Source organism: Coffea arabica, chromosome 4e (assembly GCF_036785885.1).
Source record: "Coffea arabica cultivar ET-39 chromosome 4e, Coffea Arabica ET-39 HiFi, whole genome shotgun sequence".
Taxonomy (NCBI): domain Eukaryota; kingdom Viridiplantae; phylum Streptophyta; class Magnoliopsida; order Gentianales; family Rubiaceae; genus Coffea; species Coffea arabica.
In genome coordinates this window covers 12,309,664-12,336,885 of record NC_092317.1, presented here as the reverse complement: position 1 = coordinate 12,336,885, position 27,222 = coordinate 12,309,664, and the positions used below count along the sequence as shown (strand labels likewise).

At 36.8% G+C, this 27,222-nt stretch overlaps 1 protein-coding gene across 1 annotated transcript; it reads left to right on the top strand.

The window, feature by feature from the left end:
• Positions 1 to 15,038: 15,038 nt before the first annotated feature.
• On the top strand, positions 15,039 to 17,492 carry LOC113740790 (transcription factor MYB115-like). Its single transcript, XM_027268313.1, has 3 exons — positions 15,039 to 15,562; positions 15,698 to 15,824; positions 17,154 to 17,492. Exons 1-3 carry the CDS (start codon positions 15,039 to 15,041, stop codon positions 17,490 to 17,492), a joined length of 990 nt encoding a protein of 329 aa, XP_027124114.1.
• Positions 17,493 to 27,222: the final 9,730 nt, after the last annotated feature.

Here is a 27,222-nt window from a genome sequence, read left to right as displayed (position 1 = left end):
TAGATATTAAGACCCTCCGGGCCGCAGTCAAAACCTCCAGAAGTCCCTTCCATTTGCAAGGCAAAACCACAATACCCGGAAAATGAACTCGGATTAATATTCGCAATTCATTAACGATGAGGGTCCGAACCTGAGAGCCGGATAGCTTGTGACCCTCGAACCTGGACATATTCCTAGCCCTCCATAGAAACCATAGAATCAGAAGTCGAAGAATTCGAGTTAACTAGCGTAGCACCTTCCCTTTCACGGGGAGTAACCACCATTTATAGCACCTAGATCTAACCGTGAGAGATGGTGTAGAAAATCCAAGAGATCGCTCAAAGGACAGCCATGTCTCATTGGCCAATTGGCTAGTAGAGAACACATGTTCCAGCGACTCTAAGTGAGCTGACACACAGCAGTGACATGTAGAAGGACCATGAATCTGAAATTTTTCGAGTACGTCGTCCATCGATAGTCGGATATTCAGTAAGCGCCACATGAAGAAAGACAATTTCCGTGGGTGGAGGAATGCCAAATATAGGAAAATGCCCATGAACGAGCCCTAGCTAGGCGAGCAAGCTGATATGCAGACCTCGCGGAGAAAACTCCTGAGGGATCCAATAACCAAACTAGGTTGTCTGGGTCCAAACCAAAACTGAAAAAGGATCCCTGAGCCGCCTCCCCTATTACAAAGGGTAGCGATGCCAAAGCCGGATAGTCCCATCGCCCTTCACATAAAAACTTCGAAACCTTCACATCCGACGCCAACTCTGGATACCTCCATGCCAAAGGGCCCAGCCCACTCCAGTTATCTCACCAAAAAGCCACCTCCCCTCTCGAGAGATCCCACTTCAACCAATGCTCCATGGTTGAGCGGACCCGAATCATACGTTTGCAACTAGCAGACAACTGAGCAGAGATAGGGCCTTGATTCGGATGCAGAGATCCAAAATACCTGCCCTTATGAATTGTGCCCAGAGAGATTGGCCACGTCTAAACATCCACCATAGTTTACAGGAGAATGTTTCAACGATCGCCTGAAGGGACCGAAAATTGACCCCGCCTTCCTCCACCGGAAAGCATAATTTATCCCATTTCGCCCAGTGCCGCTTAGCTCCAAACTCCGACTCTCCCCAAAAGAACCTCGCAAACATCTGCTATAGGTCGGAGACAACCCCTCTTGGGGGCTCCAAGACTGCCACAATATGAATTGGTATGGACGACAGTACATGCTTGATAAGTAAAGCTCGAGCACTCATTGATAACCACCGACCATGATAGGAAGCAATCCGTTGAGAGACTTTATTCAGTAAATCAGCGAATAAGGCTTTTACTCGTCTCCCTCCAAATAATGGGCATCCCAAGTAAGTCACTGGCAAAATTTTAGGGGAAAACCCAGTGACTTGCGCAATCACCCTCCTACGAGGCATCGAAGTTTTCTTGTCAACCAAGAAACAACTCTTCACTGCGTTCACCAGCTACCCTGATATCTCCTGGTAACCCTCTAACACCTGCATGACACATCCCAGGGAACGTTTACCACCATTACAGAAGATGATAATGTCATCAGCATAGGCAAGATGTGTCAGCGCCGGAGAGTCCCGCATCACAAAGAACGGGACAAATCTCGAATCACCCGGTAAGTCATTCAAGCGCCTAGACAACACCTCTGCCGCAATGATAAATAAAGCCGGTGATAACGGGTCCCCTTGACGTAAACCCCTAGAAGACCGAAAAAATCCACATGGCTTCCTATTAACCAAAACCAAAAAATGACACGACGAAATCAGCTTCCAAACCATGTCAAGCCATTGCTCCCCAAAACCAAACCGTCTCATGACCTGGATAAAAAAATTCCAGGATACCCGATCATACGCTTTGGCCATGTCCAATTTGAGAGTAACATTGGAGCCCCGCACCTTCTTCCCTAGAGTTGAACACATCTCTAATGCTAGCAAAATATTATCCGAGATCTGTCGACCCTTTACAAAGCCACTCTGCTGCGGAGATATTATCTTCGACAACACACTTTCCAATCCTCTCGCCAACAGCTTGGATATGATCTTGTTGACAAAGTTACACAGGCTGATTGGGCGAAAATCTGAGAAAGAGGACACCCCAGGAATCTTGGGGTTCAGGACCAACCACGTAGATATATACCCCCAAGGCAGCTCTACTCCTACAAAAAAATCACAGATCGCTCGGAAGACACCCACCTTCACTATCTCCCAACATGACGTGAAAAACGACCCCTTAAAGCCATCTGGACCCGAACTACTGTCACCATCCATCTGGAAAATAACTGTCTTTATTTCCTCCTCCGTAGGGAACTGTTGAAGTGCCAGGTTATCCTGCTCAGAAACAATCGAAGGGATCACACTTAACAGCGAGGGATCCACTTGCACCTGGCCAGGCTGTGACAACATGTCCTCAAAGAAAGCAGTTGCCATATCCTGAATCCTTCCAGCCTCTTCCGTCCAAACCCTATTGCCGTCCTTCATTCGATGTATAAATGTACGAGCCCTCCGCTGCTTTACCTGTGCGTGAAAAACTTAGAGTTGGCATCCCCCTCCTGAAGCCATCGAAGGCACGCCTTTTGACGCCAGTAGGCCGTCTCCCGCAGCAGAGACTCCTTAAGCTCACCTTGGGCCTGGGCAAGCTGAAGTTGCCCCTCCTCAGATGACCCCTCCTCCAAGGAACATTCCAGTGCCAAGACCTTTTCCTCATGTTCCCTGACATGGTCAAATATATTTCCAAAAGCTCCTTATTTCATCTGCGCAATGCCTGCTTCACCGCCTTTAACTTCGTGAGTAGGACCTTAATGGGTTGTCCCTCACACTCCACCTCCCACGCTTGTCTAACCACACTTTGAAACTCAGCATGCGACCTCCAAACATCCAGGAATCTAAAGCTTGTAGGTGCCCCTCCCGTTGCCATGGAGCAAGAAACTAATAGAGGGGAGTGATCCGAAGCAACCCTATTCAAGTGAGCCACCGACGTGTTCACCTCTAAACTCAACCACTGCTGGTTTACGAGTACCCTATCCAGACATTTCCAAACTCTGGCTCTGTCCCAATGATTGTTACACCAGGTAAACTGAGACCCAATGAACCCCAAATCTGTCAACTCAGCATCCTCAATAAAATCCAGGAACGACTCCGACTCCCTAGAGCGAAACGGGCGACCCCCTTTCTTTTCATTCGCGCCAGTAATAACATTAAAATCTGCTAAAACAATAGCCGGCCTCCCTTGTGGACACACCCCTACCAATTGTTGCCAGAGCAATTCACGGTCGTGGGTAACACACGACGCATGAACAAAGACCGCAACAAAGGACCACCGAAAGGAAGAGTGTGTCACTTCCAATGCCAAGAATTGATGTGAAGCAGCCAAGAATTCACATCTAATGTCATGACCAAACAGCACCCAAATCCTGCTCTCCTCATTGGAGACTGCCTGTGGAAAACCTAGCCGTTGCCAAATAAAAGCAAGCCGCTAGCAACCCGTCTTTGGCTCGCACAGTGCTAACAAAGAGAGCTTATGCATCCGTTTCAGCTTCCTTAACCGAGCTATGATAAGAGCATTATCCACTCCTCTAGCATTCCAGAAGAGAGCCTTAATCATGATCGTGGTCGTAAAAAGTAAGAGGGGGGTGAAACAGCTTTCTTCCTGGAGCGACAACCGACAACCGTATGCCAATCTTCCGGGTCCCTGAAACCATCCAACCCCGTCTGTGAAGCACCCAAGACAGACTCCGTAACATCGTTGGCCTTGCGAGGTGACAGGTTAAAGTTCGAGACCATAGCACCCTGTTGTAATAAAATGACCAAAAGACTGGAAAAATTATGATAACATTCCTTAATAAACTTATTCCCTTACTTGTTCGTTTTCCTTCAGAGAAGGATACATGGACTGCGGAGGAAGATAAGATCTTGGTCGAGGCTCATGCTGAAATAGGACGCAAATGGGTACAAATTGCAAAGAGACTGCTTGGAAGGACTGAAAACTCCATCAAGAACCATTGGAATGCAACCATGAGAAGGCTATTCTCGGGGCGAAAATGTCACAAGAAATGGCAAACACCTAGCCCTCTTCCGGAAAACTACATAAAAGAGCTTAAACACTAAGCAAGGCAGCAGTGGAAGCAAAAATGCTTCAACAAGTAATGCTCTAATTATCACTGATCATGGAGAGAGTTCGGTCCCTGATCAGCATGCAATGGAGAAAAGCAATGTGTGAATTTATTCGTCTTGGGAAAGATGAAAAAAACTTGCTCTTTGAACATTAGTATCTGTTTAGAAAACTTTGGTTCTATTCAGTGTGCAAGACCATATCTTGTTTATCTATCGGATAATCTGTTTTGAACTCTACAGACATATACCATCACCTTTCTTTAGAACCAATGTAACAATTTGTGCTAGTAAGTGGAGGGGAAAAAGTTTCAAAGATTATCTTTGAGAATGATTATTGATATGGATGTTTCAGTTTCTTTTACTCGTTTCTTTCCTGTTGCTGCGATATACTTAAAAGGGGGAAAAAATAGCAATTCTCGTTTATTATGAGACCTTTTTCTTCACCTTTGATGTTTTCTGTGTATAATGATAGCTCATATTCCATTTAAATCTTATAGTTTTTGTGAGATGAGTCGCTACCTGTTCATATGTATTAGAAATTTGTATAGCGCATTTAAAAATTTGTACAACACTTTAATTTTTTTGGCTAAAATAGAAATTAATATTATCAATAAACTAAATGGAAATCATCCAGCACAATTTGCTTGACAAAGTAATTTACATTAATGGCAAAAAATACATTGAACATGTCACAAATATATTTGATCTGAAAAATCATTAGATTTAACAGAATTACAAACTATAAAAAATTACATTGTGAATAACAAACCATCAAATCTGACCAATTGAATGAACTACTCCATAGATATTTGTGCATTCTATTTCCTTACAATTGCTATCCAATTGATTCAAGTTCACAACTGATGTTGAGATTTGATGAGAAAATTCAAAAAATTTTAAATCTAACACATAGATTTGTCTAATACATAGATATGAAAAAATCTTATATCTGAGAAAAAAATGACAAAAACTAAATAAAACTCTCATTAGGATAGTCTAAGAGAGAAACTCTCACCAGGATATCCGAGGAGAGACCTTATTAAATAAAAAAAAAAACCAAAGAAAAATGAAGGGAGACCTTGATTTAGGGCCAAAATCTCCCTCTAGAGGAATAACATAGAGAGAAGGTTGAAGGTAGAGTTGGCAAAAAAGCCTAATACCCAACAATTCACCCAACCAGCCCATTAATTTTAAAGGATGGGTCGGATCAGTTGGGTTATGGATTTTATTTGGTTGGGTAAAAACAACCCAAGTTATTCATTAGGCAGGTTGAGTTTTTTATTTGGACACTCAATACCTAACCTGTTTAAAAATAATTGAAAATAATAAATACAAGATTCAATAAACATATGCCCAACCACTTGCATTTAGACGTGTTAATAATTCATTGATTAATTTGTATTCAAAATTCTCATATATATCTTTTCAATCAATTTTTTTAACTTTTATTTAAAAGAAAAAAGAAACTTAAAATAAAAACTCATGCTTATTTTACTTTTATAACAATAGTTAAACTTGTTTAACATCTATAATAATTTATTATGCTTTTTAGGAGTATGTTGTTTTCCTCCAATTTTTTGGTTGTTGTTCTCCGATTGCTACTTGTTTCTGTTTGTTAATATTTTGTGTACCTAGAATAGATTTTTAAATTTGTTTTAATTGCATTCTTTTACTTTTCTCTAACTTGTTTCATTTCATTGTTAATAATTCCTCATCAATATTATAATGCAACAAATTATATGTCTCTTAATTACATTTTCAAGCATAATATAATCTAGCATCAATAATTTCAATAAGTAGGACATTACAAGTTACAATAAAGCAAATATGAATAGTAAAAGTAATATTCAAACAATTAGTAGTATTTAAAAGTATAAAGTAAACAAATTTTTTTAACTAATCTATTTAAATGTACAATTTATTATCTAAAATTCGCAATATAAGCAATATAAAATATTATTCTATTTATGATGTGTTTCCAAGGAGCTTGTGAATGAGTGTTTAGGTGCATGAAAGTGTGTTATTGTGTGAAAATATATTTATGTATATGAAAATGTGTTTATATATATGAAAAAAATCTTTTTGTGTGTGTAAATGCATAATAGAAAATTTATGTATCACACTGTATTAATTAATATCTTGGGTCATGGGTTTGAGATGACTCCATATGATCCGACTCAAATTTAATCCAATCTAAAGTTAGATGAATTGAGTATAACCCATTTAAGTAAAAACTCAATATCAAGCCGTTCAATTGCCAAGTTTAGTTGAAGGTAAAAAGAAGGTTGAGAGAGGGCAAAGAGAAAGTTGAGAAAGGGAGCTTCCAATAAGTGTATTTGCATACAAAACTTTAATTAAACTATGCTAATATGGAATTCAAAACATTGTTGGGGTGTGAAAATTCAAATCTACAATGTGCATAACATTTAATCTCATAAAAATGCTAAAAAATTTAAAAAAAATTTGGACTGCAATACACTTCTTCTTCTATTTACCCACATCTAGCTATCTTTAAATTTATTGAAGGTACAGTTTATACTACAACTCTAATGGATATGCAATAACTAATTATTCCATTTGGGAACTACAACAGCTCTCCGTATCGTTCTAATTTTATGCGGATGTCCCCGAAGGGACACTACAATAGCTCTCCGGCCAATTGCATCTTCCTAGTCTATCCATGTATTGGTATTAATACACACGATCAACCAACCCTTAAATAAAGATCCAAAATAACTAACTATAAGTTCAAAAAAATAATAATACTGTAAAATACTCCACAAACATATAATATCAACAAAAGTATCAGGTTGTTTTTTCTAGTTATTGTTTCCCTACATTTTCTGTGAATCGGACTCTTAATTAAAGATAGTTTTTAAAACCCAGTCATGATAGGTTGGTCTAAACGGTTCAATTGCCAATCAATTTGTTCTTCGGTCCAATCAAGCCCCTAAAACTGTAAGAGTTAACAAAAAACACTCAAATTTTCGTGACTTGATTAACTAGCCAGTTGAACCGTTAAATAGCTGAAATGGGAAATTTTTGGGTGAACTAACTAAAGCTTTATTTGATAACCCAATTCGGCATTTAAATTTAATGGATTCAAATCTTTACATATTCAGATATATTTAATAATAAAAAATAGAATATCTGAATTAATTAAATGGTACTAAATTTCAAAGGTAAAACCTACCCTAAAAAATAAGTGATATTATTCACTTATCACTTAATGTGATATATATTCAAATGTATCAGATTTATTGTTTAACAATTTAATAGATTAAGGAATTCAGATTTCAAATTTCAGTTTTATCAAACGTAGTCTAAGTTAATACATCCAATGCAATTAAGAACAAATTTTCAAATTTGGTCAAATATCCACATTAATGGCAATGTAAACAAAAACAGTAAAGTTTGTCTTCAAACTCATTTTACAATAAATTCATCACACATTTATGTTAGTATATATAGTGTTAATTACAAAATACTGCCAAAACTTTATTTGGTTGCCAGTGTACTCTGAACTATCAATTTCAGCACTACCATCCTCAAACTACTGAATTTTCTTGACGTATTCCAATCAACTTGCCACCAAGAAAATTAAATGCGCAAAAAAATTGTCAATATACTTGTATTTAATTAAGTTGCCAAAATGTTGTTCTTCCTCTATAACTGACTTATATGCGTATATCAAGGATTTCTCTCTTTATGGGTGGAGAGACAGAGAGAGAGAGAGAGATCTACATTTCTGTGAAAGAAACCAAAAAAAAAAAAGAAAAGAAACAGATATATGTATACAAGTTAGTTGAAGAGGAATAAGGGCATTTTAACTATTTAACTAAATTTAGGGATATTAATGACTTTTTAGCCAGTAAATTACAGTAGTGGTATTAATTTTATCGGAATATATTGTGAAAAGTTGATTATTTGAGGATTATAGAGCTGAAATGCATAGTTTGGGGAACACTCCACAACCCGAAGAAAGTTCAAGGGGATATTTTGTAACAAACCTTTAAAATAAACTCTCTTTCCATTTTGTTTACCTCCTTACAAGTTGCACATGCATTTATTTCTCCTTATAACTTTTGGCCATTTTTTATTTTCTTTTTGTCCATTAACCAATAAAACTCTCATTTATGTGTTTAATATTACTTATGTGATTGAAATGCGGATTGCAGTGATTTTTCTATCATGACAGGGTAATTTTGAAGAAGTATTCCCATATTTTACGTAGTTAAGAATTAGACTAATATTTATCACGTACACGTACTTCTCAATTATGATCGGCATACTCCCCGAACAAATGATCATCGACCTAATTATTTTCCATGATCAATTAAGGGGCTACGTTTTGAAACCTTGCTAAAAGCTAATACATCAATATGGATTTGAAAATTTTGACATCTTCATCACTCACCATATTTTTCTTTTGGGCAGGTCATTACTCACCATATTGATGATTCTAACACTTTTTCCTTTTTTTCCCTTCACGGGGATGTGTAGAACTAAATCAAGGCTCACGGAACTGTTCAACGCATCTAAGGGTCCAAGATCCTTAATTTGTTTCGTTTTTTAACAAATGGCAATTCATCTACTTCAATTTTTTGCAACAATCTTTACTTCTTTTTTTTTGAACAAATTTTGTTTTGTTTAATTTCTATCTTTCACCTAATTAAACACCAAGATGGAAACTTCTTTTATTTTTTTCCCTTCATGTCTTCTCTCCTCTTTCTTTCTCGCAATTATTTCATTTCTCCATTTTGGATTCAAATATATAGGCAGTCGACCATCAGCTATAGTTGGCTTTTTCTTTTCTTTTTTTTCTTAAACGTTAGGATAATTTCATTCAGTGTAAAAGAAACTTACATGTGTAAGCAAAGACTCGAAAAACTATACATTTAGTGCTCAATGACACTGAGGAAAGTTTCATTCTTCATCCAAAAGAATGCTTACGGCATAGGAGTTAAGTCTTTTACTACTTTCTATACTTTCTTCCCTAACTAAATTGTTGAGATGTCTTGAATTAGATTTTCGACCTTCGCTGAATTGATATATACACCTTACTTTAGTCTGTAAACTATTCCAATTACAACCCTAATAAAATCTGATTTCCCCCAAAGTTGTTCTTGTCTGTTCTTGTTTGTTCTTCTGTTCCGCTGCATCTGTTATAACATAAATAAAAGGAGCACATACGAAACAACTTCTGCATGTTAGAAATGTCATCAATCAAAGTAGCTATTCTACTGTCCGAGGGTCTCTAATGCTGTAGTTGTCTCATTAGTTCCTTGTTCTGGGGGCGGAGTTTAACCCTACTCCAGTGCTGTCCTAGAGCTTTGCATAGGACAAGTTTGATTGCCACCGCATCCTCTAGAACTTTATTTCCCAAGCTTCTCTCTTTAAGTGCCCATTTTGCAATCCTAGTGTTTGGAGGTATCCTAGCCATGACTCCAATTCCAAGGAAGGCCTGTCTTTGCTGACTTCTTGTTGCCACATCCAGGACTATGGTTCCCTCATATTCCTGACCCTGCAGGTATTGCTCTTCATGATTGGATGTTGTTTCTTTTGTGCTCAGTCTAGTTTTAGTATTCTCGATTTCCTCTTCTTCCAATCATTCTTTGTGGGCCTTCTCAATTGTCCTACCTGGTGAAGAGCTGGTTAGGTTCTCAAATTCTTTCTTGTTTCTTCTTTCCACACTTGCCACAAAATGTTAGCATTCAAACCAATATGTTTCATTCCTTCTAGTCTTTTCCTTGCCTCTGAAATTCTGATCCACCATCTTTTGAAATCTCCTTGTTGATCTTTAGCACCATTCCATTGGATAGGGGCAGCCTATCCAATGGCTTTTTCACCTCCTAGTGAAACGCACAAACAGAATAGTTTAATTGAACCTGCAAAGAATTGAAAAAAAAATTCAATTAGGAGGAAAAAATGGAAAATGAAAAGTGAAATACAAAAACAAATTTTCACATTTTTCTTGATTATCAGTTACACACTTACACTGGATTAATCGAGTTTTGAATGGTTCTAGACCTTTCAAGCTTCGGCATATGAAATACTCAAAGCACCATACACTGACTTGGTCCGACCACTAAATGGCCTAGGTTGGGCCAACCCAATTCAACCTGACCTAAACCGTTTTTTTAATGCCCTACACCATCAGTCGCCCTCTGTGGTTACAGCCATAACTGCAGAGGCCCCAGATCCCATGGAATGGGTTACAAGAGATACCAACAACAGTATCATGTAAGAAACCTACACCAGAGTTCATTCTAGCTCGACTTTTGTATATTGGCCATTTTGAATTTTTAGTATCTTGTAACTCTCCCCTCCTATTTTACTTGTTTACTACCTTTTCGCTTGCGTTGTTTTCCTTTGGCAAACAATGGAAAAATGTCAATGAACTTCTCGCTCAAATTTGAATTGTTAATGACTTGCAAGTTTGTAACTTGATGATTTTGAGAAATTCATCAATAGCTAATGATCTTCACATAACCCTTTCTTAGGTTTTAGATAAGGATGTAAAACATTTGAAAAATGGCAAATGGACTCTTACTTATTTATTAACTATAACATTGCCTTTTTTTAACAATTCTTTCCCGTAGATGTATTTTTGTGAAGATATTACAATAATAATTAGTGAAGTAGGATTGCCACAAGACACGTCCATGGAATTAATTAAATAGAAAAAGTTATATCACTGAGTTACTGTTTTGGTAATTGCCACATTCTTTTTTTTAATACCTAAAAATTGGAATCTAGTTTTGGGGAAAAAAATCTCCGGAATTTATAGTTTCTCTATTCTTAATTTAGGTTTAAAACCAGAATCCTTCATGTACCCATAATTATGCATTCTTTATTATCCATTAGCTGAGAAATCTCCATTGCAATTTTGCAGAAATGTATTAAATTTAGCAATCTTTAAGTTTGAATAGAGTAGTAGTTTTCTTATTTCTTTTTCATCAAAAGTTGAACATCATCCAGCACTCCCCAAGATCCGAATCTTGATTTGGTAGCGATCCTTTCTCTACAGACCAAGCAATGAAAGAGAACCTGCGAACACAACCTGTAAACCACAGTAGCTTAGCCCAACACACCTCAGGGGATGGTGGACGCAGCTGAGAATAAGCAGGTGGTACAATGAAAACTCCTGACGTTGTAGCTATTCAAGTAACCATATCAGTCTCGGCAACACTTGGAAGTAAATTGCTAAGGGTGCTCCTGACCACTGTTACAAAAGGTGTGGCGAGCCCTGGGACAAGGTGAGTCCCAAATAACCTGCAGCATTTGAATGAGGTGCAAGTATTGTTAGACATTAGCCCTACACTATAGGACGAAACGTCCAGGCGTTTAGGCGCTAGGCATTTGGAGCGTTTGAGGCCTTCTTCTTCCTTTATTTTTTAATTTTCAACTTTGATTTGAGTATTTTTCTTCCTTATCTTTTTTTCCTATCCTTATTATTGTCTAGTAATTTTGAAGAACGATTCCATTTATTCCCTTCGGAAATAATTTGGGAAAAATACAAAGCACGTAAAAACATCCATGACTTTGTTTCTTATATTTTTTTTTCCTTTTCATTGTCCCAAGACATAAGTTTTTTTTTTTTTTGCTTTATGATTCTAGATGGCAAATGTAATAGTTTTACTTGTTAGACAACAATAATATTTTTTGTAATTTTTCTTTATTTTATCAATTTTATTATATTTATTAGTAAATTATATATGTACATACACAAATATGTATGAATACTGTAATTTTGTAATATTATTGTATGTTTTAATTTTTTTATTTAAAAAAATAAAAATTTGTGGAGCTTACATCCCATGCGTTGGGCTCTCGTCCTACTTAGGAAGAGTACAAAATGTCTGACTAATGCCCTCGCCTTTTAAAACTTTGTTCCTGGTAAGATCAACCAGAGTAGGGGTTCTACGTCTACCTTCCGGCTAATTCCAACTCACTTCAGGAATAATAATGTCAACAATAGCATATGAAGGGCTGACTTTAGCCAAAGTCAAAGACAATTGAAGAAGGGTAACGGTCCAATAGTAACCCAGAGGGATGCCATACATCATACCGTAATGAACTAGTTTGACCATATTCCCGATCATAGTTTGAACTTAATGAGGGGCCTAGCCACTTGTCTAAGCCGTAGAAGTTTTGTCCAACACCAAGAACAGTATGAAGGAATCGAAATAGCACATGTGGATCTACCTTTTTATAAGAATCCACAAGATTTTTTTCTTGCTGATGATGCTATAAATATGTCTACTAATTAATGAGACAGTTATTCCATAATGCTAGGTTTTGAAAATCCAAACCACCTTCATTGAATGGTTAACAAACTTCTAGCCAAGCCACCTTAGTTTTGTGAGAGTATAAATCTACTCCAGACCGGAGGAAGGAGCCAAGCAGCGTCAACCTTTCTAGTAAGTAGTAACTCCATTAGGAAGGATGAAAATATTACACCAGTAACTGTCCTTACTAAATAGCACTGATTTAACGAGTTGGAGTCTGCTACCATAGCTCAAACTCTATGTGTTCAGGCCTTCTTACTCGTGCAAGAATTTTATCAACAACCACGTTGCAGTCAGAAGAATTTAGCTTGGAAGATATAAGGAGCACTCCCAGTTATATAGCTGGTAATGTCCCTTTGACCATGCCCATCACATTGCAAATCTCATTCCATTTTCACCTGTCATATATACCAGCAGAAAACATGTTGCATTTAGGCTCTCCTTGTTTGGAAGGAAAATATTTTCCAGAAAATGATTTTCTGATTTTCTATTGTTTGGTTGGGTTTCTAATTGGGAAAATTTTTACCTACCGAAAATGTGTAAAAGGGAGATCGTGAAGGATGCTAGAGAAAGTTTGATGTATGAAAATGAAATGAAGTTATTAATTTTGTGCTAATATACTGTAAATTTGGGGTGAGTTTGTTCAATGGACTTTGAATGTAAAGCATAACTATTGGTGAAACATTTTTGAGATCCTGGTTATGGTGGTGGGACGGTGGTTTTTAGGTAAGAGCCATTTTGGTGCTTACTAGTGAATTAGAGAGTACCTTAAAGACATTTATTTGGTTTTTTTTTTTTTTCTATATAGTCCTCTTCTAGTCTTCTCATCTTCAATTTTCCCCATTTTATCATGAAATGATTTTTCCTATTAGCGTACACTAACGGAGGAGGGTTCATGACAGATAGCCTCTATTTCAGGTTAAAAATTGTATTTTTATTCATACACAAGTGCTAGTCTGCTAGAGTAAGAAAAGTTCGATCGATCCGATGACTAAACGCTTTTTAGATATCTAGAAAGCCTATCGGTGGAATTTATTACTCAGTTGTAGTTTTGATTGCGCATTAATTGAGTACAAGTAGGCAAAGGACTTGGAGATTATATTAACACTTGTAGTTGAATGCTACTTTTGGCTTTAGTTGGGTTCTTTGAACTGAAAGCATTTAAAGATCTATAGGAATTAAAGGTATGAATTACAAGAGCCCGTTCAACTATGCTTCTTAATTGGGATTATTGTTTTTCCAAAAGCAATTGCTGAGAAACATTTTAAAGAAAAAAAGAAGAAGGAATAAATATTTCTTAAGTAGGATTGATAAAGATTTCTTAAATGTTTTGGAATAACATTCTCCAATATGAACAAGATTTTGGATTTATAAAGATACTTGTTTCAAGATTAATTCGAAAGAAAAAGAAATCAATTTTTCTTACGAAAGTATATAAGCTTACAATACTCTAACTTCTTTTTTGGAAAAAAATCCTAACTTGATCTGAAGCTATCTTAACAATTATTTAGTTCCCAATTAGTTGCTTGAGTTTCTATATAAATCTAAAACTTTTCTACTTCATGCTTCCACAACCAAAGGTTAAAGAGCACGAATGGATTTATACAATCAGAAGAAAGTATTCAAGATTCAAGATCAAGCCATTTTTCAATAGCATTGTATAGTAGATAGGTCTTTGGTGGATAAATTGGTGAGCAATTTTGATATATCAATAAAAGTAAAAAATGGCCACCTTATTTGAAAAAATCAAAAACAAAAAAAAACAAAAAAGGAAAACAAGCTGCCTAAAGGAGGGCTTTTCTATCAGCAACAGTTCATCCAATTAGTCCAATTCCCAACACCATACTCACAAAGTCTTCCTTTTCTCCAGTTGCATTTTCCTAAACTCTCTCTTAGAATATTAATCCCATCTCTTAGATTTATGCCATCCAATTGAGGGCCATATTCTAGACTGATTTCCTGGAATGACTTTCCCAAATGGAAATTACATTGCTTTCATTTTTTCCTGTCTTTTGTACAGATTTAGTGCAAAAAATTTTTTGGGAGGCCTAAGTGGATAACTTTAGTGCAAATCAGATAAGTTTAATTAGTAACAGTTGTTAAACAGATGGGCAAATCCTCTGCTGTTAATCTAATTATTCCTTATGCTTCTATCACAGATATCAGTCAAATGTCACTTACGTTCTGAAACACTGACTTTCTTATTCCGATTCTTTCTATTCTAATTTCCCCCATTACCTTTAAAGCTCACAACATAAAAATCCATCAAAATAGAGTTCCACAATTAATTTGCCAAGATAACAACAGTGTGAAATGAAATGTAAAATGAGATAAATTAAACAGAAAGTTAAAGAGGAAAAAACAAAAGAAATTTAACTAGAACTGGTATCCATTAATTTCCTACATGTCTGAAGTGTTTCATGCTTGCTGGGATGACAGTAATCCATTATATTCTCATATTACTATCACAACATAAATAAGCATTAAATCATAATTAACATTTTTTTGTTCTTTTCTGGTGTGTAGATTTTCTATTTGGGTAACTGCCTTGACAGACTCAAAAACTCATTAAATAACACCTGATTTTTTCCTATTTGGCTAAGCAGCGGAGAAAGAAGCTAAACACTGCTCCATGGAACTTAACAAGAAATGTAGGGACCAAGACAGCAATCAAAAGCTTTCTTTACCTACCAGTTCTTTAGAACCTGAAATCCATAAAGAATCTGGGATGGATAGCAACCAGGCAAAGGATTTTCTGGAAGATTTTCCACACCTTGACGACTTGCCTATTGCAGGATCATCATCAACTGCTGATGATTTCTTTGATCCCTTGTTCAATAGATCTTCAACAATAGGTTTCGAGTTTTTAGAGTACGAGCCATTTGAAGAAAGTGATAATAACATTGGTGGCTTGTCAATCTATAATGGCATGGAAGCTCCGGTAGTGGATGCAAATTTACCGGACCATAACCTCATCCCCTCGAGTCATCAACAAGTTAATCCTATGGATATCTCGATCCAAGGTGAGAGCTCGCGCATAGCTGCTGATAGCGGCAAATTTTCCAATAATGCCCCGCCTTCTTTGCCGAGAAATCCTGAGCGAGTTCAAAACATAACTAAATCAGCAAAGGAGCAATGGACCCCGGAAGAAGATAGGTACATGAATTTGTATACAAAGATAATATCTTGATAGTTTTTGTGTTATTAATTATGTTTACATAAAACTTTGTGCCTCCTTTTTGCAAATACATATGCACTAAAATTGATTGGGTTCTACTTATGTGTAATCAGGGCACTAATCCAACATGTAGAAAATTTTGGGGTTGGAAAATGGTCTCAAATTTCTAAGATACTGCAAGGGAGGAAAGGGAAGCAGTGTAGAGATAGATGGCACAATCATTTGATGTCAGATATCAAGGTTTGCTTCTAAAGTTTTTTCTTGATTAAGTGATCGACTAGATATGTAGATCTATGCATAATGTTTTTCTTATCTTTTGATGATTTAGAATTAAAACATATATAAATCAGCACTCTATGATTCCCTTTTTACTAAATTTCCACTCTCATAAATTGATTAGGACTTTCAATCGAATTTTCATTTTTGACCTACATTTTTGTTTGGTATCCACTGGAAAAGGAGGGAAAAATTTGCTCATAAAATAAAGCTGTTGAGAAGATTAATTTTATACAATACATTTCAGATGTGAGAAATAGCCACTTCAAAAGTGCACAAATATTAGATTTGTAGTCTACATATCTTATATCTTCATGCAATTTACATCAAATTAAAATCCTTGTACGTAATTTTTTTTAATGATTATGTGCCCATTGGCTGTATTACGCGCGACACAAACAAAAATATTTGTTGTTGATAACATGGCATAACTTAATCTTAGTTTGTATAAAAAAATTAAAAAACTTCAACCATTCAAATGCTTTGCAGATACGAAATCTATGTTAGAACAACATCTTAACATCCGGTGCCATGTTTTAAAAGTTTCTACTTTGGGGATTGCCATTGATTTGTTCAACTTAATTGTAATTGTATCATATAATCAATGTGGGCTTGTAAAACGATAAAATATAGGTTTTTCAACAATATATTTGGTGAAGATCATAACTGCACGAGAATGTTTGATATATTTGCATCTAACACCACGTCATTAAGAGTCTCTTTTTGGTAATCGTGATATTATTGTTTTTGAATATCTTTGTTATCTATTCTAGAGAAGCATGGCTAAAGTAAAGATTTTGGTAACCACCTTTCCAGTTAAACATATAATTTCTTTTTACTCATTTAAAAAAATATTTCAAATTTTACATTATCGGAGAATTACCATTTGTTCTCCAATTCTACAAAAATGTTTTAGAGATGAATTTTAGCACGTGAATTTGAAGAAAGGGATTGAATTTAGATACCATGCGATTTTGAAGAAATGAGTTGAATTTAGATAATGTGATTTAAAGTTTATGTACTGCATTACATTGATTTTTTTTTTGGATTAATTAACATTGCATCAATATCTCGACGGTACCCTATAGCTATTCTTGTGTTGCATTTCATTATTTTAATTTTTTCTGCTTACACAATATATTGTTCTTGTTTTCTTATATTCTTTTTCCTGTCTATGAGATTGAAGTAAACTTTAGGTTGTGTCCGGGCGTAACATTCAGCCAAGAAAGTTTCCTGTCTATGATAAGATTCTTTAATAAACTTCTTCCCTTACTTATTTGTTGTCCTTTACAGAAGGATACATGGACGGAGGAGGAAGATAAAATCTTGGTCGAGGTTCATGCTGAAATAGGAAGCAAATGGGTAGAAATTGCAAAGAGACTGCCTGGAAGGACTGAAAACTCCATCAAGAACCATTGGCATGCAGCCACAAGAAGGCTATTCTCGGGGCGAAAATGCAGCAAAAAATGGCCAACACCTAGCATTCTTCTGCAAAACTACATAAAGAGCTTGCATACCGAGAAAGATCGCAATGGAAGCAGAAATGCTTCAACAAGTAATGCTCCAAGTATCGCTGGTCAAGGAGAAAGTTCTGTCCCTGATCAGGATCCAATGGAGTTAAGCAATGTGTGAATTTATTCGTCTTGGGAAAAGTATAAAAACTTGCCCTTTAGACATTAGTATCTGCTTAGTAAACTAGGGTTTTTCTATTCTGTGAGCAAAAGTATAAACAATCTTTGGTCTTTGTCTATCATGTTTAATCTTCTCTTGTGTGCATGTGTCTCTTTTCTTTTCTTTTTTTTCCCCCTCTTCTATATAAATGCTCCTTGGTTGAGGTTTCATTAAGTTCTTTATGAATTAACCATTGGATCATTTAATTTGAATCCTATAGATTATTAGGGATTAAAAATTCAAGTCTGCAATGTGTTTAACATTTAATCTTACAAAAATGCTAAAAGCTGAAAAAAAAAAATTAGTTTGAACTAAAATATAGCTCTTCATCTATTTACCCACAACTAGCCATAGTAAATTTTATTGAAAGTGTATTTTATACTACTCCTCTAATGGGTATGCGATAACTAGTTATCGCATTTGGGACCTACAGCAACTCTCCAATTGCTTCTACCTTGTCAACTCATATATTAGTATTGATACACATGATCAACAAGCCTAGATCAGCAATTCCTTAGAAATCATAAAGAGTTGTTTAGAATACGTTGCAAATTTTATTTACCAACAAAATTTGTCTGAGACTCATTTTACAATAAAATATATCACACATTTATGTTAGTTGCTCTGGTGTTAATTACAAAATATCGCTAAACTGTCTTCGGGCTACAACGAGTCCTCCAAACTATCAATTTCAACAGTACCATCCTCAAACTATTGAACTTTCTTGAAGTACTCCAATCAACTCACCACTGAGAAAATTTAATGAGCAAAAAATTGTTAATGTCCTTGTATTTAGTTAAGTGGCTAGATTTATTTAAGTATATAGAAGGTTTCTTTCTTTATTTGAAAGAGAAAGATAGATCTTCAATTTATGTGAAAGAAAGAAAGAAAGAAAATCACAGATATACATATATTAGTTCTAGACTTCTAGAGGAACGGGTCATTTTAACTACTTAACTAAATTTAGAGACATTAATAACTTTTTTCCATTACATTATGCAGTTACCAATTCTATTGGAATACATTGCCGAAGAGCTGATTATTCAACGAGTATAGTGCTGAAATTTATAGTTTGGGGGGTGACGGTTCCCTAGCACTCTACTTTTATTCAATAACTCCCTAATTAGTTGCAAGTATACAGGTCGTTTTGTAATACAAGAAAGTTAAGCTCAATCTCTCGAGGAGCACTCACAATTATTAGAATTTAATCTTACTTTATTATCTAGATAAACCACAACAATGAGAAATAAAATCTACTCTACATACTAATTTATAACAGCTATAAGTTAATGGATAAATTCAACTAAAACACAAAATCTAGGATATGGAATTAATCAAATGTCTTTGTTTATAGTTCAAATGAGTGATAAATGTTACATTACTTGTTTTGCTAAAGGCTCATTCACTTATGGTATCCAAAGCTCGCTTTCACGATTAATTGAGTGTCACCTATACATGCAGTTCCCTACTTTCATGGTGAAACAACAAGTATGGTGCCATTAAACTCGAGAATGTACTAAACCCTACCTAGTCTCAACACTACTTTCGTGTGCTAAGATCCTAAGCTCCATTAAGTCGGTTTCATCATCATCTACCAATTTTCATTGATAAACAACAACTAAAATAATTTGTAAATGGTGATCAAGCATTCACAAATGTTCAAGCAATCTTAAATGAACTAGCAAGAACAAAAGGTAACATTCATCTATTCATTCAAACCAAGATCAAGAAACACAAGGCATTATCCACTCTTAGAACAAATATATTAGCTAGATATGAAGAATAAACACATAAAGCATAAATTTTTTATGAATCCCAACATATATCCAACGAAATAAAAAGAAAGGGAGAAGAAAATACTTATTCGATTAAAGGAACAAAGATCTCCAAACTCCAAATTCTCCTTTGTCTTCAAAATAACAAGATTACATCAAGAGTTTTGCTAAAAGTCCTATTCTATTCTAGAGAGAGAGTGCAAGTTCTAGTCTAAGAAAAAACTAACTCTATCTTCTATTCTATCTTCTTGATATCCCAACAAGAGTGCCTTTTTCAAGAAGCTTCTCTGCCCAAAAGTCTTCATCCACCCTTTTCTTGACATAATTGAATATTAAAAATGACACAAAGTTGCAAAAAGGTGAGAAAAGTTGATGTTTTGGATCCAATTAGTAGCTGTCAAGACATCCTAGTTGTCACCAGAAAAAGAGCTGCAAAGTTTGCAGGAAGTTGCACAAGTTGCGCAATTAGAGAAGATTTTCCCGCTTAGGCATACAAGTATCTGAAGCCAATTTCACTATCTAATGCCATATACTGCTGAACATCCCTTCTTCTAAAATTTTCTTACTAATATCTAGCGCATTATCTGGTTTGACTCCTTCTATCTGACGCCATATATTTTCTTCGAAACCAGGTATCCGACGCCGTAAATTTTGCCTTCCTACCACAACCAATTTAACAAATAAATCTTTCCATTTTCACACAGTTTTTCATCCTTTGCTTACTAAATCATTAGCTAATCATCTAATAATCAAAATAGCCATTCTCATCATCATTTTAATCCCAATTCCACCACAATCCATCCAAAATATGTACAAAATATTAGGCAAAATATATACTTGTCAGGGGACACTTTACAATGCGAACCTTGGATATTTTGCAATTAACCTTAAATACAAACTCTTTTTCCAGTTTGCTTACCCCCTTGCAAGTTACGCAGGCATTTATTTCTCCTTGTAATTAAACTTGTTTAAATTTCAAATACATATTAAATTTTTGGTCCTTTTTTGTTTTCTCTGTCCTTTAAGGAATAAAACTCTCAATTACGTGTTTAATTTTATTTATGTGGGTAAAATGCGGATTGCATTGATTTCTTCTATCATGAAAGGGAAATTCCAAAGAAGTATTTCCATATTTCATATATTTAACAAATAGACTAATAGCTACCACGTATACATACATGTCAATAATGGTCGGCATACCAGTTGAACAAATGACATTCGACCTAATTATTTTCCTAAATCAGTTAAGAGCCGCATTCTGAAACCTTGCTAAAGCTAATACATCAAGATGAATTCAACAAATTTGATAGCTTCATTACTCGCCATAGGGGCAAGGATCTCCTACAAAAAAAAAAATCTTTCTCCCAACTTTTTTCACAACCTTCAACATCATTTATCCCAATTCGGCCAGCGACTGTCTACAAAGGTGAAGCTGCAGTCATTTTCTCCAGAGCAGATGTAGAAAAACTTTCGGAGCCGTTTCGATGGTCTTTAGTTGGAAAATTCTCTCATGGGAGACCTTCTTTAGAAGATATTCGCAAGTTCTTTGCTTCATTAAACCTAAAAGACCACATTTTCATTGGCTTGATGGATTACTGGCATGTTCTGATCAAGTGCTCCGCTGAAGCAGATTTTAACAGGATTTGGACGAGAGGGATTTGGCAATTAGGCAAATTTCCAATGCGTGTATTTCGATGGTCCCGGGAATTTCATGTGCTCAGAGAATCCTCTCTGGTACCAGTTTGGGTTGAACTTCCAAATTTACCTATCCATTTTTTTGATAAACATTCGTTGTTTTCCATATTATCTCCAGTAGGAAGACCATTGTTTTTGGATTCGGCAACGGCTGCTGGGACGCGTCCTAGTGTGGCAAGGGTATGCGTGGAGATTGATGTAGCAAAGCCTGTTTTATCGAGAATCTGGGTGGCGGTTGAAGGAGAAACCGGCTTTTGGCAAACGATTGTACCAAATGATATGCCAAGCTATTGTTCATCTTGCTGGAGATTGGGTCATTCATCTGAAAATTGCAAGAAGAACTTCATCGATGGTGGACATCAACACCAAAACAATCAAACCAAAAGGCCTAAGCATGGTTCAAAGCTATCTGGAAATACTCAACATAAATTAGTCATTACAAATGAATGCAATGACTCAGAAGCTAAAGAAAAAATATCAAAAGAGGGTACAACAGCTCCTGAACAAATGCAAATTTCTGGTGAGACAAAAGACGAAGGAATTACAACAGCTGTAACAAAAGAATCTGAGGGAACTGCTGACAAATGCAACACTGAAGCCAAAGGGAAAGCATCAACGGAATTCAAGTCAGCTACTGAAGAGGTGCGACTTCCGGGAGTAATTGAAATTGAAGGAACGTCAATAGGTGCAATGGAGCAGTCTGGAACACCTGAGCAAAACGATGCAGTTGCCGACGCTTATGCGGTCAAGGAGGGAAAAAAAACAGCAGCTTCAAATACTGATGCACATCCACAGTCGGTTGCTGATGTCGTCATGCATGTCCATAAGGAGCATTCGGTCATGGAAGACCAATTGACAGTTTGCTATGGAAATGATTGTGAGGGGCCACAAATTCTCAGGAAACATAACGTGGGAATGGTTCAGCATCAAATGATCAGCACCACAAGCAAAATTAACCAACAGCCCGACAATTCCAATGGGAATAATTCATCGGGGCCCCAGCTTATTGAGGAGCATAACTTGGGATTAGTTTATCATGAAAGGTCCGACACCACTGAGATAGATAATCTCTATGTCGAATTGCGTGGAGCTGATGATGAAGATTCCAAATCCAATGCGGCTGATGAAGTAGCTTTGCCAACTAATGTAGGAAATCTATCTCCGAGATTGGTTATACCACGTGAGAAGTCGGCTGAGCCATCAATACACACTCTAAACATTGACCAATCTGTAGGTGTTCAAATGGATTGCCGACAAGATCGTGCTAAGGGTGTGCGAGCTGGCTTCCCATCCGACAGACAGCTACGTTCAGCAACATCGTCTCAAAACTCTTTCCAGGTTTTTTCTCATGATTAGTGGTTTATTTTGGAATATCAGAGGGGTGGCTAAAGCCCCTAATCTAAGAAGATTGATAAATTTAGTTCGTGCTCACCATTTGAAGTTTGTTGTCATTTGTGAACCAAAGTCAGACGTGTCCAAAATTGAGTCCATTCGACTACGATTATTATTTGATTATTCATTTGTTAACTTATCGGGTGATATTTGGATATTCTATAGTAGCCCTTTTGTGTGTTCCATTACTGGTAGTTCGGATCAGCATATTTCCATACAGGTTCAAAGTCAATTGTTTTCTTCTCCAATCATCATGTCTTTTGTCCATGCTAAATGTTCATTAGAGGAGCGGTGTGGCTTATGGTGTTCATTATTAAATGATAAGCCTGTTTCACTACCTTGGTGTATTGGGGGGGACTTTAATGTTATTTTAGCCCCTCACGAAAAACGAGGTGGACGTCCGTTTGCTATAGCGGAAGGAGCGGATTTCATGTCTTTTATGGAAGAGGCAGGGGTTTTGGATGTCGGCTTTTCAGGAGCTAGTTTCACATGGTCTAATAATCGGAGAGGTAGAGCTCGGGTTTCAAAGAGATTGGATAGATTCTTAATTAATGGGTCTTGTTTGGATTTCTCAGACGTGATTTCTGTACTCCATCTCCCAAGACATCCCTCGGATCATGCACTATTGAAAATTACTTTTTCTGATCGATCAGACAATAGTCCACGACCTTTCAGATTTTTGAATGTCTGGACGACCAAACCACAACTATTGGATGTGATTCGACAGGCTTGGAATCAAGATGTGAGTGGATCTCCGCTACGTGTTTTGTGCTCTAAATTATTGGCAACGAGGAGGGCTATTCATACATGGAACAAGCAACATTTTGGGAATATATTTGATGCTGTACGTTCGGCGGAAGAGGTGGTCAAACAAGCAGAAGAATCGATGGATCAATATGCATCGGAGGAATTTCAGGTTGAGCTCAGTAAGGCTCAGGCAGAGTTGCGGAATGCATTGTCAATAGAAGAGCAATTTTGGAGCCAAAAAGCCAGGGCAAAATGGCTTAAACAGGGAGATCGCAATTCAAAATATTTCCATGCGGTCGTAAGACAGAGACGGATTAAAGGAATGATACACCGTATAAAAAAGTCAAACGGAGTTTGGGTGGACACCAATGCTGATATAGCAACTGAGGCCATATCATATTTCTCTGATCTCTTCACTGGCTATCTTGAGTCATCTTCTGCTATGCGACATATGATCCCGCACATGATATCGGAAGAGGAAAATAGAAAATTGGAAGAAGTGCCTTCGATTGAAGAGATTCATCGAGTTCTAAAGTCAATGGATGGGGATAGTGCTGCTGGCCCCGATGGCTTCACAGGCAAATTTTTTACATTCGCCTGGGACATTATTGCCCAAGATGTCTACAAGGCAATTCTCAGCTTTTTCTGTGGGGCAGAGTTGCCTCGATTTATCACTTCTACCTCAATTGTATTAATTCCAAAAAACCCAAATCCTCAGGAATTTTCTCATTACAGGCCAATCAGTCTGTGTAACTTCTTCAACAAGTTGTTATCCAGGATCTTAGCTGATAGAGTGGCTTCTCTTTTGCCCAAAATTATTTCGCCCCAGCAGACAGGCTTTGTAAAGGGCCGTAATATAACAGAAAATTTTTTGCTAGCACAGGAGGTAGTGTCGGGTATTGGGAAAAAGACTAGAGGTGGTAATGTGGTAATGAAGTTGGACATGTCTAAGGCATATGACCGAGTGGCATGGGATCATATCATTGGTGTTCTCAGGAGATTTGGCTTTGGAGAAAGATTCATTGATTTGGTTTGGCGATTGATCTCCAATGTTTGGTTTTCCATCATTATAAATGGGGCATCACATGGTTTCTTCAAATCTACACGAGGCCTACGTCAGGGTGATCCATTATCGCCTGCCTTATTCATCATAGGAGCTGAGGTGTTATCTAGAGGATTGAATAATCTTGCTATGCAACCGGGGTTTGTGGGTTTCAAAGTCCCCTTTGCATGTCCTACTATAACTTATTTGGCTTTTGCGGATGATATTCTAATTTTTTCAAATGGATCCTCTTATTCTCTAAAGCTTATCATGCGGGTGCTAGATGCGTATCAAAGGTGTTCTGGACAATTGATAAATGTGCTGAAAAGTTGTTACTTAGTACATCCTTCGATATCACTGGCACGAAGAAGGGTGATTGAACGTCTCACCAAATTCAATTATCACCCATTTCCAATACGTTATTTGGGATTCCCCCTCTACTTTGGCAGATGTAAATCATCATATTTTGGGGAAGTTTGCCAATCTATCCTAGGGAGAATAAGGTCATGGAAATCAAGGATGCTTTCTCTTGGAGGCAAAATAGTTCTAATCAAACATGTGTTAGCAACGATGCCAGTACATCTGTTGTCAGCAGCGGTTATCCCAGGTAAGGTATTTAGAACTATAGAAAAAGCCTTCTCGACCTTCCTATGGGGGTCATCCTCCGAGGAGTCTAAATTTCACTGGATACGGTGGTCTCAAATGTGCTATCCGGTAGATGAGGGAGGAGTTGGTTTTCGCAGGTTACAGGACATCTACACAGCATTCTCATTCAAGCTTTGGTGGAACTTCAGAAAGGGATGCTCGTTGTGGGCTTCGTTCATGAAAGCTAAGTATTGTAGACTACTACATCCTTGTCAGGTAGAAATCAGGTCAATGGATTCCGCAATCTGGAGAAGGATGGTCAATGTGAGTCGACAAGTGGAACTATCTATACTATGGGATATCAAAAACGGAGCTTGTCATTTTTGGTACGACAATTGGTTGGGAGGGGGTGCCTTGTTTCTCCGTATGACGGTGGTCTCTAATTTGTCGTTTGGTGATTTTATCATCAATGGACACTGGGATGTGATTAGATTATATCAAACATTGCCTACAGATTTGGTTCCCTCTATTTTAGAGCATCCAGTCCCGGAAGACTGGGGTGAAGCTGAAGTCATTTGGATGTCCACAACATCTGGAAACTTCTCTCTAGCTTCGGCATTTCAGGATATTAGGCAAGCACGAAACAAGTCTATGGTTTTTGATAGCATTTGGCATCCTCAGATCCCACTCAAAATTTCATTCTTCATGTTAAGATTGTTGCTGGAGAGGCTACCTTTACCGGATAGGTTATGTAAACTTGGTTTACATTTACCATCAAAGTGTTTCTGCTGCGATTCCGCTTCGGAGGAGTCAATTGAACATTTATTCTCCAAAGGCCATATAGCTTCAACAGTTTGGAATTATTTTGGAGCTTTATGTGGATTGACTTTTCCTGGTTCTTCTTTACGCTCCCGTATAGTGGGTTGGTGGTTGCACTCATATGATTCAGAGATACAGCGATTCATTGGACGAATTCTTCCGAATATAGTATGTTGGCAAATTTGGAAAGCAAGAAATAAAGCATTATTTGAGGATGTCCATATGAGATCGCGCGCCATTTGTCTTGCCATTTCCTTGGAAATCCAGATCATTGTGGAAATTTATTTCAAACAGGTTTTCAAGGCTCATTCATTCTATCATTTGTACGATTGGCCAGATTCATCTCACATTTATCTCACGTACAAACTTGTTTATTGGGAACCAAAGGAAACTGGTCGTTTTACACTCAATACAGATGGCTGTTCTAAGGGTAATCCAGGTTTGGGTGGAGGAGGTGGGGTTCTTCGGGATTCACATGGTATTCCTTTGATTGGTTTTTCGGCATATCTTGGAGAAACTACATGTCTAAGTGCAGAGGCCCGGGCTCTTCTTATTGGCATTCAAACATCCATACATAGGGGTTTTGAAAATCTCTATATTCAATCGGATTCTTTGGTATTAATTGGAATTCTTCAGAAACGTATACACTGCCCTTGGAAGATTCGACGAGAGATTAGGCAGATTTGGCAGTTCGTGGAAGATCCTGATCGTTTTTCACATTGTTATAGGGAAGCTAACACAGTCGCTGATGCATTGTCCAATGTGGGCGTCTCTCATCCAGAGCATCAACTCAAGTTATACGACTCCTTCCATATGTTCCCAACTATGGCTCGTGGAGCAATTCGCCTCGACAGATTAGGGATGCCTTCAATTCGGAAAATTAAGCGTATGAAGGGCTGAGGATTAAGGAGAATTGGAGCTACTTTGCTTTTCAACAAAGCACCAAACATCTCTGGTTCATTTGTTGTCTTTATAGTTCAATCATGTACTTCAAAATGATGTTTCTCTGTGTGTAACAATTATTCTCATCAATAAAAGACTACAAATTAAAAAAAAAAAAATATTGATGATCCGAACACTTTTTTTTCCCTTAGTGAAGATGTGTAGAACTAGATCAAGGCTCACAGAACTATTCAAAGCATCAATGGGTCCAAGATTGTATGAAAATAATTTTGGTCTTGGCAGTGTAATCTTCCTGTGTTTTGTTATTTACAAATGGCAATTTATCAACTTCAATTTTTTGCCACCATATATTTTCTTCTTTGTTTTTCTTATTTTTATATGTTTGTGAGTAATTGTTTTTCTTTTGTTTCTATATTTCACCCAATTAAACACCAAGCCGGAACCTTCTTTTGTTCTTTTCCCTATTCTTCATCTCTTATATTCTCTTTCTTTCTTACAGTTTTTCCATTTCTCCATTTTGAATAGTTGACCAGCAGCTACAGTTGGCTTCTTCACCTCCTGGCGAAATGCACAAACAGAAATAGTTTAATTGAACCTGCAAAGAACTTAACATATTTTTCATTCTCTTAAGAAATTAGGAGGAGAAAAATAGAAAAAAAAAATGAAAAGTAAAAAAAAATCTATTTTTTACATTTTTCTTGATATCCAGTTCTACCCGATTAATTGAGTTTTG